We start from the raw sequence: 18,110 nt of genomic DNA on the forward strand, positions 1-18,110 counted from the left end.
TAATGACTGGTGTCGCCATTCAACAAATTACGTATAATTGGAAAAATTGGAGTAGATTAAATTATATTTTTTGGTGGAATTCTTTATGTCATGTTTATAAAATGTAGAGGTTTATTGCAATACAGCGGGGTTGTTTTAAGAAATTTCAGGATGTGTGGGAGCCATTAACAAAGTATTGTACTGATTAGATGAGTTTGTTTCCCTTAAATTTACAAGTTTAGTAGTGAGGGGGGAGGGGGGGTTATTTTTTTTATTTTTATTATTACATATTCTATAAGATATTTGATTATATGTTAGGAAAGGGTGGGAAGGGGGAGGGTGATAAGAGTTTATGTTGTATATCATTAATGATTATTAAGTGATGTATTTATTGTTAATTTAATTGAGCATTTGTTACACTTATTTGAAAATGAATAAAGAATTTGAAAAAAAAAAAGAAATCAATGGAAGTATGTTTCTTTCAGATTTCATTAAATTTTAATATACCGACCATCGACATGCACCTGGCCGGTTTACAAAGCTAAAAAATGTTAAAATAAAATTTTAGAAGGGGGGTAGGAGGGGAAAATGTGAACATTAAATGGACAGATTACGAATACAAACATGAGTTGGTGGGTAAAGAGGGAGGAAAGTTACTAATTACATTGTTAAAACAAATTAATTACGGGGCCGGGGGGGGGGGGGGAATAAGACACCAGGAAAGAGGATCGCTTCTTAAAAGGAAATATTTAGACGCTATGGTATGCGTCTTGGAATAAGAACGTTTTTTTAATTTCGTCTTCAATTTGTCGAGTGAGTTTTCGTGGCGGAGTCGAGGTGGCATGGCGTTCCGTAGAGTTGGAGCTACAATGGAAAAATGAGTACAGTGGAACCTTGGTTTACGAGCATAATTCGTTCCAGAAGCATGCTCGTAAACCAAAATACTCGTATATCAAAGCGAGTTTCCCCATAGGAACTAAGGGAAACTCGCTTGATACGTTCCCATCCACCCCCACCCCCCCGAGGCCAGCGGCGCTACTCTACTCCCCCCCCCACCCCGAGAACCGGCATTGCTCCCCCCGAAGGCCCCTCCCCCCGTGTGATCCGGCACCCTCCCGCCTTGATCTGAAATCCCCCAGACCCACCAGAACAGGCTTCTTACTTGCATCTGGCCACCGGCACCGGCATGTCCTGTGCGTTGGTGCCGGTGCCCGAAGATCTGCCTCCTCTTCTTTGCTGGGCCTTGAGCATCAGCGCATGCTCAAGGCCTGCGAGTTCACGCTCTCTCCGAGATTCTCGCCAACCCTCTCAATAATTCAAATATGTAGTAATAATTTAATCCCACCCTGGATGTATATTCTCAAAGGACCCAACTAAAATAGGAAGTATCCCCCTCCCCCTGGATGTGTGTGGAAACTAACAAAAACCAAAGGAAACTACAGTGAAGTAACAAAAAAGACGTCAACAGACCCCCAAACCAGTTTAAACAAACTACTATGCTCCAATATGTCAGCATTCATTTTTTTCATATCTATAGCTGGAGCATAGATTGGCCCACCATAAAGGAAAATTTAGGTGTCTTTTAAAGTTTGTCTGATTCTTCTTTTCTCAAATCTATGGGCAAATGATTCCATAACTGCGGAACTAGGTAGAAGAACGCACAATCTCTAGTTGACGCAAGATGTGCCTTTGAGATATGAGGAACGACTACCCTATTGTCATTCAAAGATCGTGATAAACGTCTTGGAGCATCAAATAACACCAAGTTGGAAAGATAAGAAGACTGGAGCTGAAATAATGCTCTATGTGCCCTGAAATAATCCATCCTCCTTTTTCTGGAGCCACAAGGGAACCCTGTTCATAGGGTCATTTCCCCTTCCCTCCCCAGCAGCATCTAACAGTGGTACCACCCTCAATCCATGTTCTAAATAAACACAAGTGCTTACCCTATCCGGCTCTTCTCCTCTGGGACATTCTGCACAGGGGGCGCACTGCCCATCTTCTGCCACGTACTCCCATTCACCACACAGCAGCAGGGCTTCCTGCCAACTTAGCATCTGAAAACAAAAGATTGAGACCACCCGTGAAGGTATTGCCCAGATCTACCATCCAGCCAGCCTCCTGCTGGGTTTCACTGCTCCCAATCTGCCCTCAGCACCCCCCTCACACAGGAAAGCTTTGAGTTGCTCAAAGGAGGACAAACCATTCTAACCCAGGGGCAGGTATCGGCATTTTAGCATTTAGTCTGTTTCATGTTTATTAAAATTCGATATACCGTCTTATCAAAATTCAAAGCGGTTGTACACAGTTAATTAAAAAGTAAATAACCAAAGGAGGGAGTAACATAAAAAACAAAAATAGAGACAGCAAACCCACAGACATCTACAGCAGACTGGAACAAAAGGAGCCGGGGAGAAACTACAATATTTGAAGAAAAAAAAAACAAAAATAGGTAAAAAGAAAAATTTAGAGAAAAAGGCTGAACTACTGCAAATTAAAACATCCTTTAAAGGCTTCTGAAATATAACTGCAAAAAAGTTAAATAAAGGCTTGCTTTGAGGCCCTTTTCCAACCCCAAAAAAAATGTCCTCCTTGCCCAAGGCCCTCCCCCCCCCCCGCACCAGATGGTATAAGTTGGGAAAAGTTCTCTTTAAAATCTTGAAAGGGTACCAGAAGACTGGAGGGTGACCAATCTAACTCCAATTTTTAAAAAGGGTTCCAGAGGTGATCCAGAAAGTTATAGACAAAATGGTAGAGACTTTTATAAAAAACAAAAATGACAAAAATGGATTATTGAGACAAAGACAACATGGGATTTAAGAACATAAGAACAGCCATACTGGGTCAGACCAATGGTCCATCAAGCCCAGTAGCCTGTTCTCACGATGGCCAATCCAGGTCACTAGTACCTGACCAAAACCCAATGAGAGCAACATTCCAGAGCTGAGACTGTGATGTCATAATGCCTCATTCCACAGTGCCTCAGAGCCAACTTCAGCAGTGATGTCACAACGGCTTGATTGTCCTATACTTGGCTCACGTAAGAACATAAGAACAGCCATACTGGGTCAGACCAATGGTCCAACAAGCCCAGTAGCCCGTTCTCACGGTGGCCAATCCAGGTCCCTAGTACCTGGCCAAAACCCAAAGAGTAGCACAGTTGCCTCAGAGCCAACCTCATCAGTGATGTCACAGTGGCTTGATTGCCCTATACTTGGTTCACATAAGAACAGCCATACTGGGTCATATCAATGGTCCATCAAGCCCAGTAGCCTGTTCTCACAATGGCCAATCCAGGTCACTAGTACCTGACAAAACCCAATGAGAGTAACATTCCAGAGCTGAGACTGTGATGTCATAATGCCTCATTCCACAGTGCCTCAGAGCCAACCTCAGTAGTGATGTTACAATGGCTTGATTGTCCTATACTTGGCACACGTTAGAACATAAGAATAGCCTTACTGGGTCAGACCAGTGGCCCATCAAGCCCAGGAGCCCGTTCTCACGGTGGCCAATCCAGGTCACTAGTATCTGGCCAAAACTAAAGGAGTAGCAACATTCCATGCTACCGATCCAGAACAAGCAGTGGCTTATCCCCTGTCTTTCTCAATAACAGACTATGTACTTTTCCTCCAGGAACTTGTCCAAATCTTTCTTAAAACTAGCTACGCTATCCGCTCATATCACATCCTCTGGCAACGTGTTCCAGAGCTTAACAATTCTCGGAGTGAAAAAAAAAATTTCCTCCTATTGGTTTTAAAAGTATTTCCCTGTAACTTCATCAAGTGTCCCTAGTCTTAGTAATTTTTGACCAAGTGAAAAATCAATCCACTTGTACCCGTTCTACTTCACTCATGATTGAAGTCTATAAAATCCTATCTTCCCTCAGCCGCCTCACCAATCTACTGCATTTCTTTGAAGGGGTGAATAAACATGTGGATAAAGGCAAGACAGTCGATATTGTGTATCTAGATTTTTTTTTTTAAGGCACTTGACAAAGTACCTCGTGAACGACTCCTGAGGAAATTAGAAAGTCATGGGATAGGAGGTAATGTCCTATTGTGGATTAAGACCTGGTTAAATGGTAAATACGGAGAAGGGTAAATAGTGGGGATCCCCAGGGGTCTATGCTGGGACCTATGTATAAATGATTTAGAGATGGAACTAATGAGGTAGTTAAATTTGCCGATGACAAAATTATTCAAAGTTGTCAAAATCACAAAGAGGATTGTGAAAAACTGCAAGATGACCTTATGAGACTGGGCAGGTGTTTAAAATGCCAGTAAGTGCAAAGTGATGCGCGTAAGAAAGAGGAAGCCAAGCTAAAGCTACGTGATGCAAAGTTCCACATTAGGAGTCATTGCTCAGGAAAACGATCTATGCTGAAACCCTCTGCTCAGCTAAGCAAGTAAATAAAATCCTAGAAACGGAGGAAAGGGATGAAGAATGTTATAGAGTCAAACCTTGGTTTGCGAGCATAATTGGTTCCAGAAGCACGCTTGTAATCCAAAGCACTCGTATATTAAAGCAAATTTCCCCATAGGAAATAATGGAAACTCAGACGATTCGTTCTACAAGCCAACAACTTTAATACAAAATGCTATACATATTCATATTGCAAGACCTCACTCGTTTAGAACAGTCACTGCACTCCCGCAGCGTCAGAGAGAGAAGAACCATCGGCTCAGTTGTGATGATGTGACGCATGTATACTGTACGTACTCGTATTGCAAGACCTCACTCGTTTAGAACAGTCACTACACTCCCGCAGCGTCAGAGAGAGAAGAACCATCGGCTCAGTTGTGATGATGTGACGCGTGTATACTGTATGTACTCGTATTGCAAGACTTTGCCTGTATATCAAATTAAAATTTAATCAAATGTTTTGCTCGTCTTGCAAAACACTTGCAAACCAAGTTACTTGCAATCCAAGATTTTACTGTAGTTCCTTTGTATCACTCCATGGTGCAACTGGATCTTGAATACTGTGTGTAATTTTGGTCACCACAGCTCAAGAGAGATATATTGTGGAATTAGATAAAAGGTACAGAGAAGGGCAAACAAACTGATAAAGGGGATGGGACGACTTCCCTATGAGGAAAGGCTGAAGTAAAACACTAGGGCTCTTCAGCTTGGAGAAGAGACGGCTCGGAAAAGATATTATGGAGGTCTATAAAATACGGAATGGAGTGGAATGGATAGACTTGGCTAGCTTGTTTACTCTGTCCAAAAAAACTAGGGCTAGGGGGCAGGCAATGCAAGTAGTACATTTAAAATCAAAACCAGAGAAAAATATATTTCACTTACCCCCTCTTCTACGAAACTGCGCTAGTGTTTTTTAGCGCAAAGAGCCGCGCTGAATGGCCCACGCTGCTCCCAATGCTTATAGGAACTCAATGAGCATCGGGAGCAGCGCGGGCCATTCAGCGCGGCTCTCTGCGCTGAAAACCACTAACACGGTTTCGTAGAAGAAGGGGTTAATGTGTAATCTGTCTCTGGAATTTGTTGCCAGAAAATGTGGTAAAAGCAGTTAGCTTAGTAGGGTTTAAAAAAAGAATTTGATAATTTCCGAAAAGAAAGAGTCCGTAAGCCATTAAGATGGACTTGGCTAGATCTCCAAAGCGAAAAGCAGATTTTATGCTGCTTGTCCTAGAAATAAGCCATATATTTTCCCAGGTATTTGCGACCTGGATTGGCACGGTTGGAAACAGGATACTTGGCATGATGAACCTTTGATTCGTCCCAGTATGGCAAAGCTTATGTTCTTAAGTAGGCCGAGAGTCCAGAACAACAGCGAAATGTGGAAGGACGCACATCCATCCATAGAAAGAACGCCTTTGACATCGTACCAGGACTGGAATGGAGCAGACAATGCTCAAAGAGACCACAAGTGATCTCTGGCTGTCCCCTCACTGCTTCAAGATGATGCATGATGTGGCCTGTTCCTCCCTGAATTCTGAATACAGGTATTAGCAGATAAGACTGCGCCTCCACCCGCATGCCTCAGCATTGGACTTAATAGAATTCTCCCGTTTTGTAAATGCAAGGTCAAGAGCCACGGGCATGCCAGTTAGCTTTACAGCTATTCCTTAACCCTTTCAGGACCAAGGGACATATTTGTCCCATAACTTTAAAATCCTATAAATTTTGATTGGGATAGTCTACAGTTCTAAATTTGATATGCACGGATTCCATATGATACTGCCTTTATGTAAACAAACTGGTTCCGACATTCATTCATTAGCGTCGTTGCCAGATTGACGAGAAGATTCACTTGCCACACTGTCCATAAGCCAGAAGTTAGATTAAAAAAAAAAAAAAAAAAATGATATTTCACAAAAAAAATCAATTTTTTGGCATCTGCAAGCCCTTTTTACCATAAAAATGTCGTCAAAACCACAAAAATTGGCCTACGATCCTTATGGTCCTGAAAGGGTTAAAAGCACGTGATAGGTTGTGTGAAGCGTATAAGTAGCAAAGGGATGTATCCCAAACCTGGGTGGAGCCTTCTAAACAAATAGGACTTAAGCCTGACAAATCCTACCAAGATCCACAGAAACCAATGCGACGCCTGCTGAAGGTCCAGTTAAAGGCACCTCCCTAACCAACATGAGCAAACTTGCTACAATTTTCTGGTTCCCATCATACAGCGTCGAGGATCACCGCAAAATAGAAGGCATGACGGTGCCAGGGGTCAAGTGCAAATGATAGATGTTGCCTTGGCATCAGGATCTCCCTTCAAGCTTCCAGCGAAAGGCAGGAAAGGTCAGGCTGCAGTTTCAGTTTTCAGCCAAATCAACAGAGCGCACTTGTGACTTTCAAGCTCCTGGTGCCGATCCAGTTCCAAATGCGGATGTTGCACGATATGCCTTATAAAGGCACGCAAAGAGCCGAGAGGCTTCTGGACATAGCGTGCCAGCTATCCGCTTACAAGCTAAAAAGCACATTTTCTGCCGAGTTTCATAAGACAATTTGCCATCAGCTCTGCAGCATGAAGGTTGCAATCAAAAAGGTGCCCTCACAAGAAAAATTCTGCAAATACTGATAAATGGAGAGCAAGGCCATTTTCACACCTCCTCAAATCCAAGCTCAGGCTACTTGGATTCAGCAAGTGTTCTAGGGCTCTTCTGAGGGCAATTACTTGGGGTAATAGAGGGGATTTGTACCCCCAAACTACCGACATATGAATTGCTGTATGTTGGTGATAAGATATTCACATTGACTAAGCTCTTTGAGGTAGGGACATATTGTCAGCACCAGTAAGCTTTGGCCTGGCTGCTACACCAATCCTATAATCTCAAAGTCCAAAGTGGCATTCTTCTAAATGCTTAATCCATCTGGACAGAACTACCAAAGAGAGAGCGAGAGAGCAAATGACCCGCCTAGAACAGGGGTAGGCAAATCCAGTCCTCGAGAGCCAGAGCCAGGTCAGGTTTTCAGGATATCCACAATAAATATGCATGAGATAGATTTGTATCTCAAAGAGGCAGTGCATGCAAATCCATCGCAAACATATTCATGGTGGAGATCCTGAAAACCTGACCTGGCTCTCGAGGACCGGAATTGCCTACCCCTGGCCTAGAACAATAATTGAGGATTTGATGGGATAGGATAGAAGACGACACTAAACAAGAATAGCCATACCAGTGGCATAGCAAAGGTGAAGAGGCGACCTTCCTGTTTATCCAAAACTATACAACTTCCTTCCTGTTTATCCAAAACTACAGAACGCTGAAAAGCCGTGATGGAGTGGGGAGATTCGTCAGCAAGAAGAGCAAGTCTCCGTCAGCTCCTTTCCCCTGCTCCCCCCTCCCCCTCCCAGGGCTCAGCAGAGTTCAGTACTCACCATGACCAGACAGGTCAGCCAAAGACACTCAGGACTCAGACTCATGTTGAAGATGAGAGCTTACAGGAAAAGGACTGCTTCAGCGGAAACTGCAAGAGAAAAACCCCCAAGAGCACAGTCAAGGTCTGAAGTGTTTAAACACATTAATTCCTGCTGCTCCTGTGGGAAAAAACACCACAAAAATTGCTCAATGTGAAGGTATATGTTTTAAATAGGATTTTCTATATAAGAGAGAATATGGTCCTCATGTGAACCCAGAGAGGGGGGGGGGAGTACATCACCTGATGTTATCCTACCCCCAACAACTCCCATAAAAACCATACAGAACCTCAATCTCAGATCCCACACTAAACTTAGATGACCCTGCTGTTGGGGCCTGACTATTTTGCCAATTATAGTGATCTTGCTGCTTCAATTAGGGAATGACAAAGGGACAAATTTTTCCCCATCCCTGCGAGTTCTTTTTCTGTCCCTGCCCCATTCCTGAAAGCTCCGTCCTCATCTGCACAAGCCTCAAACCCTTTAAAATCCTAAGTAGCAACATTCTAGAGCTCAGATTGTGATGTCATAATGCCTCATTCCACCAATGCCTAAGCTCCGTCCTCATCTGCGCAAGCTTCAAACCCTTTAAAATCCTAAGTAGCGACATTCTAGGGCTCAGATTGTGATGTCATAATGCCTCATTCCACCAATGCCTGAGCTCCGTCCCCATCTGCACAAGCCTCAAACACTTTCAAATCCTAAGTAGCAACATTCTACAGCTGAAATTGTGATGTCATAATGCCTCATTCCACCAATGCCTGAGCTCCGTCCTCATCTGTGCAAGCCTCAAACACTTTAAAATCCTAAGTAGCAACATTCTAGAGCTCAGATTGTGATGTCATAATGCCTCATTCCACCAATGCCTAAGCTCCGTCCTCATCTGCGCAAGCCTCAAACACTTTAGAATCCTAAGTAGCAACATTCTAGGGCTCAGATTGTGATGTCATAATGCCTCATTCCACCAATGCCTAAGCTCCGTCCTCATCTGCAAAAGCCTTAAGCACGTTAAAATCATACGTAGCAACATTCTACAGCTGAAATTGTGATGTCATAATGCCTCATTCCACCAATGCCTGAGCTCCGTCCTCATCTGCACAAGCCTGAAACACGTTAAAATCATAAGTGTTTGAGACTTGTGCGGTTAAGGCAGAGCTTACAGGAATGGGACAGGGACAGCAATAAAACTCGTAGGGACAAGACGGGGAAATTTGTTCCCGTGTCATTCTCTAGCTTTGATGTCTGAGCAGCAGACGAGGTCTTGGATGTGTTCCAAAGTAAGTTCTTATGTGGTGAGGGTTTACCAAACTCTACACTACTCATTGCAGAGCCAAGCCCATGACAGGACTAAGCAGCTTGGTGGCAGTATCAGAGTCCCTGGTGTTGCTTCTGTTCAGGTCAGCACCCTGGGTTGGCATGGTCTGGAGGCAGAATTTATGACTACTGGAGGAGGGGTAGGGGGGGGGGAGATATGGCATGGTTATCAGCAAGGATGTCCCAACTGAGCAGAATCGTTTACTGGGCTTCCCCCTCCCCCCCCAAAAAAAATATATATACCGTATTTTCACGCATATAACGCATGCGTTATACACAATTTTACAAACCGTGCAAAACCTTGCGCGTTATACGCGTGAGCGCGTTTTACAACTTTTTTTTTCATTCTGATCCGGCATTCCCCCTGCGAACCAGCATCCTCCCCCCCCCCGCTCGCGTCATCCCCCCCTCCCCAGCGATCCTACATCCCCCCCCAGCACCGCAAAGACAACTCTTACCCGATTGGGCACCGGCACCGACACCAGCACCAATGCACAGGATGTGCCAGTGCCAGTGCCTGAAGATCCTCCCTCGTTGGGTTGGGCTGGGCTGGGCTGGGCGGTGCGAGAGAGATCCTCCTTCTTCCTGTGCCGGGCTGGACTAGGCTTTGAGCATTTGCGATTATCTCGGAGAGAGCGAGACCAGAAGGCTTTGAGCATGCGCAAATGCTCAAAGCCTAGTCCAGCCCAGCACAGGAAGAAGGAGGATCTCTCTCGCACTGCCGAGCCCAGCCCAGCCCAGCCCAACGAGGGAGGATCTTCGGGCACTGGCACTGGCACATCCTGTGCATTGGTGCTGGTGCCGGTGCCCAATTGGGTAAGAGTTGTCTTTGCGGTGCTGGGGGGGATGTAGGATCGCGGGGATGGGGGGGGGGGTGACGCGAGCGGGGGGGATGCCGGTTCGGAGTAGGCGGGAGGAGGTTTTAGCATGCGCGGTATACGCGTGTGCGCGCTATATTAAAATTTTATTACATAAATTTCTGTTCCCTGCGCGCTATACCCGTGTGCGCATTTTACACGGGTGTGCGGTATATGAGTGAAAATACAGTATATATATATATTTACAAAGAGAGTTGACTCATCTCGGGCTGTTCTCGCCTGCAGACGGATTAAAAATATCCATCACTGTCTAACAGTTATCTTGTGCATTTGTTATACCACAAAAACCAGGGTTTACATTGAGGCAGTTTACAAAACACCAGAAGGCAATGCAGAACAGCTTATCAAATTTCTAAGCAGAGTACATACATTTGAAAACTGGGCAGTACATTTCAAAAGACGAAGACAGATGTACAGTAACAAATAATGGGCTAAAGGGGGAGAACTACATCAGTGGATAGGAGGACAGAAAGACGTTTCGGGTTAGTACATTAGATTGGGGAAGGAGGGGGTCCCACCTGTGAGAAGATCCGAGTGTAAAGAGTTATAGATCAAAGGTGTCTAAATAAGAAAGTCTTTAATTTTGATTTGACGCAGTCATTTCCTGCTAAGGTGCGCAATGAAGTCCTATGTAAGTTTTGCTAAGACCTCCTCCATTTTCCTCTCATCTAAGCTCGAGTCATTTGTCTCGCCGCTGTACTTCCTGGTCAGCCCTACAACCTTTGCTCTGATAGGTCTGCTAAGGTAAGACCTCTCTCTGCTACCTGTTGCCAAGCTCTGTCCCTGTATGGATGACCCATTTCAGAAGTTTGAGTTCACACCAGCTGATGTTTACAGAGAACTGTCAAGACTCAAGGTGAACAAAGCCATGGGACCGGACAACCTGCACCCAAGAGTGCTCAGAGAGCTATACGATGTTTTGGCGGAACCGTTAGCCATGCTCTTCAATCTCTCCCTAAGTACGGGGAGAGTCCCCCTGGACTGGAAAACTGCCAATGTTGTTCCTCTGCACAAAAAGGGTTGCAGAGCGGAGGCTGCGAATTACAGACCAGTAAGTCTCACATCAATAGTGTGTAAACTCATGGAAACTCTACTTAAAGGGAAATTAGACACGATATTGGATAAGGGGAATTTAAGGGATCCCTGTCAACATGGATTCACTAGGGGCAGGTCTTGCCAATCCAATCTTATCAGCTTCTTTGACTGGGTGACAGGAAAGCTAGACTCAGGAGAGTCTCTGGACATAGTGTACTTGGATTTCAGTAAAGCGTTTGACAGTGTCCCTCACCGTAGACTATTAAACAAGATGAAATCGATGGGGTTAGGTGAGAAACTAACGGCATGGGTCAATGATTGGCTGAGTGGAAGACTTCAGAGGGTGGTGGTCAATGGCACCCTCTCTAAGACATCGGAGGTGACTAGTGGAGTGCCATAGGGCTCAGTCCTGGGACCATCCCTTTTTAACATATTCATAAGGGACTTGACCCGAGGGCTTCAGGGTAAAGTAGCGCTGTTTGCTGATGACGCCAAACTGTGTAATATAGTAGGTGAAAGCGATCTCACGGATGGTATGGCGCAGGATCTGATCAAGTTGGAAAACTGGTCTTCAACATGGCAGCTGGGCTTCAATGCAAAGAAGTGTAAGATGATGCATCTCGGCAGCAGAAATCCATGCAGAACATACACCTTGAATGGAGAAACACTAGCTACGACCTCAGAAGAACGGGACTTGGGAGTAATCATCAGTGCAGACATGAAGGCTGCCAAACAAGTAGAGAAGGCCTCATCCAAGGCAAGACGGATGATGGGATGTATCAATAGAAGCTTCGTCAGCCGTAAACCTGAAGTCATAATGCCACTGTACAGAACCATGGTGAGACCTCATCTGGAGTACTGTGTGCAATTCTGGAGGCCACATTACCGTAAAGATGTACTTCGAGCTGAGTCAGTCCAACGAATGGCCACTAGGATGGTCTCCGGACTCAAGGGTCTCTCATACGAGGAAAGACTGGGCAAGTTGCAGCTCTACTCTCTAGAGGAGCGCAGGGAGAGGGGTGACATGATTGAGATATTTAAGTACATCACAGGTCGTGTCGAGGTGGAAAACGACATATTCTTTCCTAAGGGACCTTCAGTCACAAGGGGGCACCCGCTCAAACTCAGAGGAGGGAGATTTGGTGGTGACACCAGGAAGTATTTCTTTACAGAAAGGGTGGTGGATCACTGGAACAAACTACCGGTGCAAGTGATCAAGGCCACTAGCGTGCTCGACTTTAAAAATAAATGGGACATCCACGTGGGATCTCTACGTGGGTCGAGCAGCACTCTGACTTAATGGGGTGGGACCGTAGAGTGGGCAGACTTGATGGGCTATAGCCCTTTTCTGCCGTCATCTTTCTATGTTTCTATGTTTCTTCTCTCCCTTAGCCTTAAGGGTACTTCCTGAGAATCCTTTGTCTGAGTCAGTCACACTTATGCTTCCATCTCAAACAAATGTAGCTGTAGTCCCCAAATAAAACTGCCTTTTTACCTGAAGCTCTAGCCGATGATCTGCATAATTCAGCATTTCATCTCTGGAACTTGGAATACCTATAATTATTCTCTCACCTCTGTCACAAAACTTCTGTTCTTCAAATCTTTACCTCCAGCTGCGATATTCAAAAATCTACCAACTATTGAATAAATATAGTAGATGTACTCCATAAAGTATATATCAGAAAATTATAAGGATGTCCCACGTGGGCGATGGTGTGCTATGGTTTAGCTTTCTATAGAATATACCGCTTGTCTGCTGAGAGTCCTGAACTGAGGCAGCAAGCTATATGAGAACAGAACATGGATTCCCTAAAGGCAGGAATGGGCAACTTTTCCTTGGCAGACTGAACAGATTCCTCATGGTGTCCAGCATTACCTCCCTCTCTCAATGCATACCATACTTGGCAGAGCAGGCATTTAGGCCAATGGCACAGGGCTCAAAGTCCCATGCTGGCTGGTCTTGTTGCCTATTTTGCTGACTGTAGCACTGCCACATCAAGAGAACATAAGGTGCCTGGTCTTGCAGGCTGCATACAATTCTATGGTGGGCTGCATGAAGCCTGCTGGCTATATGTTGCCCACCCTTGCCCAAAGAGGAACAAAACTCCCTTTAAATTGGGCTGAAGGACAGGGCAGCTTAAAAACCAGAGAACCTCTGGTGAGGGTTGATGTAAACAAAATAAGCTTACACCAGAGGTTTCAAATTATTAGTAAGGGACTCCTGAAATGGGCCAATTCCTAGAGTTATCATACGGCTCCGGAAAAAAAAGGACAGAATGGAAGTAAAACCCGAATATATCAATCCGTCCTCCTTTTTCTAGAGCCATATGGCAGTGGTTCCCAAACCCTGTCCTGGGGGACCCCCAGCCAGTCGGGTTTTCAGGATAGCCCTAATGAATATGCATGGAGCAGATTTGCATGCCTGTCACTTCTATTATATGCAAATCTCTCTCATGCATATTCATTAGGGCTATCCTGAAAACCCGACTGGCCTGGTGGTCCACCAGGACAGGGTTGGGAACCACTGCTTTAAGGAGTTGTATGTTTCTGATGTAAAGGTACAGACAGGCCTAAATTTACAAAGGATTCTGGGTACTTGTTAAGAGTAGGGGCCACAGAAGGGCCTACTCTCTTTCTCTCTCTTGAATGGGGTGTGGGTATCTCAAATCTGAGCAGTAACTGGTTTAGAACAAAACACTGTTGACTCTCCCCATCCTGCTACTACAGGTGGGTGGCTTTGAATTAGTCAGAGAATCTTTACCTGCCAGGAAACCTTTAGAAAGGTTTGGCTTAGGCAACTCTGGGTTTCTCCTCTTCCTTGTAGTGGTACAGCTTACCAGCTCTGCAGTTTCTGTGTCTGTACGCGGGGGTGAATGAACGACTCTGCTCAACAGGTCAGACAACTTGCATGACACAGCAGAGCTTCTCACTCCAGCCTTTTTACGCTGTGAATCAGAGTCAGTCTCCGTTAATAAAACCTTGGTGCACTTTCCTGTTTCCTCTTTCCTGGATGTTTTAAGACAGCCTTCACCTACTTGTTTTTATGAAAAGGAAGTTTACAGAAATAATTCTCCTGCACTCTACGTATAAAATTAAGAATGAGGAGGAAATTCGGGAAGGGGCTGTTAAGGGACTGTCAGTAGCACAGGGTGTCAACGTGTATTACTCAGAAAGTAAATGTGTACAGGACATGTCCTATCAGGCCTATGGGATGGAAACATAGAAACATAGAAAGATGACGGCAGAAAAGGGCTATAGCCCATCAAGTCTGCCCACTCTACTGACCCACCCTAATAAGTCTGAATGCTAATGACCCAGTTCCTTAATTCGACCTTCGTAGGGATCCCACGTAGATGTCCCATTTATTCTTGAAGTCAAGCACGCTGGTGGCCTCGACCACCTGCACCGGAAGCTTGTTCCAGTAATCTACCACTCTTTCCGTGAAGAAATACTTCCTGGTGTCACTACTAAATTTCCCCCCTCTGAGTTTAAGCGGATGCCCTCTTGTGGCCGTGGGTCCTTTGAGAAAGAGGATGTCATCTTCCACCTCGACACATCCTGTGATGTATTTAAATGTCTCAATCATGTCCCCCCTCTCCCTGCGTTCTTCTAGAGCACAGGTGTCAAAGTCGGTCCTCGAGGGCCAGAATCCAGTCGGGTTTTCAGGATTTCCCCAATGAATCTGCATGAGATCTATTTGCATGCACTGCTTTCAATGCATATTCATTGGGGAAATCCAGAAAACCCGACTGGATTCCGGCCCTCGAGGAGGGACTTTGACACCCCTGTTCTAGAGTGTAGAGCTGCAATCTGTTCAGTCTCTCTTCGTACGAGAGACCCTTGAGCCCCGAGATCATCCTAGTGGCTATCCTCTGAACCGACTCGACTCTAAGCACGTCTTTACGGTAATGTGGCCTCCAGAATTGCACACAGTACTCCAGATGAGGTCTCACCATGGTCCTGTACAGTGGCATTATGACTTCTGGTTTCCGGCTGACGAAACTTCTATTGATACATCCCATCATTTGTATTGCCTTGGATGAGGCCTTTTCTACTTGTTTGGCAGCCTTCATGTCTGCACTGATGATTACTCCCAAATCTTGTTCTGCTGAGGTCTTAGCCAATGTTTCTCCATTTAAGGTGTAAGTTCTGCATGGATTTCCGCTACCGAGGTGCATGACCTTACATTTCTTAGCATTGAATCCCAGCTGCCATGTTGAGGACCAGTTTTCCAACGCAAGAAGGTCCTGTGTCATATTATCCTGCAAACAGCCTTCACTTACTATGTCGCATCTGACATCTGACATATTTAGAAAAAGAACTTCCGTGAGGATTGCCGCCCCCTTACCCAGTCCGTTTGCCTTCTGTTGTATGGCCAAGAAACCTTGCTTGGTCCATAACATGGGCAGTGAGGAATGCCTGGGGCAAAGGCACCCCTTCCCTGCCACCCCCACCCACTCCTTCCGTGTGCCCCTTCCCTTCTCCATACCTCTTCTAATGTTCCCAGCGCGAGCAGCAACCTCCAACCTGCTCCAAGCTGGCGTTAGGTTTTCAGCAGCAAGGGCAGGGTTCGATGGTTCATAGACAATTGCGCTATAAAAACAGAAATCTGAAATGTGGAAGTACGTTCGCTCTCACCAGAGGCGAGAAAAATCCGTGCAAGACAAATATTCGTTATAGATGAAGTACTAGCAAAACCAGATCTTTACCTATAACGGACACGGTCAGGCAGTGAAAGGAAGGCGGCCTGTTCGGAGCACCTAAAGAGGAAACGTAACCATAGTAAGGAAAATGCATTCACGTGATTTATATTCAAAACGCAAAGAGGCGAGGGAACCATACTGATAACTGGCGACGTGATGACGTGTTATCGTGCGCATGCCCTTCATTCGCCAGGTGCCATGTTGAGGCGCGCTGAATTGTCTCGCGCAGAGTTATGCTCGCGCTCAAATTGTCTCGCGCAGTTATACTTGCGCTCAATTGTCTCACGCAGAGTTATACTTGCGCTCAATTGTCTCGCGCGCTATTGTCTTTGCGCTCAATTGTCTCGCGCGCTATTGTCTTTGCGCTCAATTGTCTCACGCGCTATTGTCTTTGCGCTCAATTGTCTCGCGCGCTATTGTCTTGCGCACATTTGACCTGTCACCGGGTTCGATTTTTTGCACCGTTTGAGCATTCAGAGGGAATAGCTACGAACGTTTACACACATCTACATGCAGTGCCCACTCTGTTGCCCTGTGAACACAAACACCGATGCAAAGTACCTCTAGTACTGGCGTTAGGTTCTGAGCATTTGCCCATCCGCGTGTATTCTCAAGGAAGCGGGCATTTCCAAATGCATTCTCTTCCATCTTTTGAGAAATGCTTCGTCTTCAAGCATGCGGTTTTCCCTTCTCCCCCCCACCCCCCTACGTCTGTCACGAACTTGGGTAGAGACACAGAAAGTAGCAGAAAAAATAAACCCAGAATGAGGGCCACCATTCACCCCTGGGCCTTGCATTCAAGAACACTGCCCTAGTCTTTTCTGTTTTTGACTAGACTAAACTCTACAAAAAAAGTATCTCTCAAACTATGTGCCGGGACACACTAGCATGCCTCCTGAGATTCAAAGTGTGCTGCGGTACACTGAGGAGAAAGAGAGGTGCCTGCCAGCTGACTTCCCTATGCAGTACAGCGCCAGCGCTGCCCGATTCACTGAAGGCCTACATGCTTGCCCCTTCTCTCTAGCATCCTACAGTTCCCCCCCTGGCCTCCTGGTCTCACCTTTAAAGCTAATTACAGCAGCCTGCAGAGGATCGCCGGAAGGTAAAATGATTTTATTTTCAATATAGTGATTGAAATGCGTCAGTTTTGTGTATATTGTGTGTATATTGTGTGTATATGAAAAATGAATGGAAAAAATTGCATTACAATTAGTAAAGGGGTTGGGATCTGGGGCGGAGCTTGGGTGGGCCTAGGGAGGTCTGTGGTTGGGGGTACTCAGTTGATATTTGTTAGACTTAGGGGGTACTGAGCTTGAAGTAGTTGAGAAACGTAGGCAATCAGCTGGCAATCAGTGCCTCTCCTTCTCTCCGGCCCTCTTCCCTGCTGGCGCCCCCTACTGGCGTCTCAGGGCCCATCTGGAGCAGAGGGCCTCTGCACATGCGGACGTCTATGTCAGTGATTCCCAACCCTGTCCTGGAGGAACACCAGGCCAATCGGGTTTTCAGGCTAGCCCTAATGAATATGCATGAGAGAGATTTGCATATGATGGAAGTGATAGGCATGCAAATTTGCTTCATGCATATTCATTAGGGCTAGCCTGAAAACCCGATTGGCCTGGTGTTCCTCCAGGACAGGGTTGGGAACCACTGGTCTATGTGATGTCACGTGTACGCATGATGTCATCACGGCGACATCCACGCACTTCTGAGTGCCTCAAGCCGTGGCCACTACCTTCAGTGTGCCCTGGCTCGAGAAAGTTTGAGACACTGCTCTACAGTGAATCTGTGCAACTAGAGCAGGGGTAGGGAACTCCGGTCCTCGAGAGCCATATTCCAGTCGGATTTTCAGGATTTCCCCAATGAATATGCATTGAAAGCAGTGCATGCAAATAGATCTCATGTATATTCACTGGGGAAATCCTGAAAACCCAACTGGAATACGGCTCTCAAGGACCGGAGTTCCCTACCCCTGGACTAGAGAAACAACATCTTTTAAGTTCAGCTGTTTTTAGAATTTCTATAAGTTTAAATTTACTGCTTGAAATAGCACTAAATTTTGTTTCTCTTGTTGGAGATACATTTAATATATGTTGCCATGCCTTGAGCGTAGTAGAAAGGCACATAACAGAGCAGTACACAGGACATAAGGGGAAAAATGCATCTAATATAATAAAACTCTTAAGCCATGCGAGCGCCCGTTTTCTGTGAGCTGTAGGGCTCCGCAGGTAGGAGTGCGCATGCGCGCGAAGCTCTCTCTCTCCCTCCCCCCCCCCCCCCCCCGAGGCGGATGTCAGCCGCCGTGGATGTTGGCTGCGG

At 45.7% G+C, this 18,110-nt stretch overlaps 1 protein-coding gene across 3 annotated transcripts in view; it reads right to left on the minus strand.

Moving 5' to 3' along the window:
• RELT (RELT TNF receptor) overlaps nucleotides 1-18,110 on the minus strand; it is a 98,595-nt gene that overhangs the window by 46,635 nt on the left and 33,850 nt on the right. For all 3 annotated transcript variants that reach the window (XM_033947415.1, XM_033947414.1, XM_033947416.1), the window contains exons 2-3: nucleotides 7,826-7,914; nucleotides 1,926-2,036 (exon numbers count right to left, since the gene is read on the minus strand). In XM_033947415.1, the coding sequence (XP_033803306.1) occupies nucleotides 1,926-2,036; nucleotides 7,826-7,870 (156 nt within the window). In that variant the 5' untranslated portion in view covers nucleotides 7,871-7,914. The remainder of the gene's footprint in view (nucleotides 1-1,925; nucleotides 2,037-7,825; nucleotides 7,915-18,110) is intronic.

The sequence above is a fragment of the Geotrypetes seraphini genome, chromosome 6 (assembly GCF_902459505.1).
Source record: "Geotrypetes seraphini chromosome 6, aGeoSer1.1, whole genome shotgun sequence".
NCBI classification, from domain to species: Eukaryota; Metazoa; Chordata; class Amphibia; order Gymnophiona; family Dermophiidae; genus Geotrypetes; species Geotrypetes seraphini.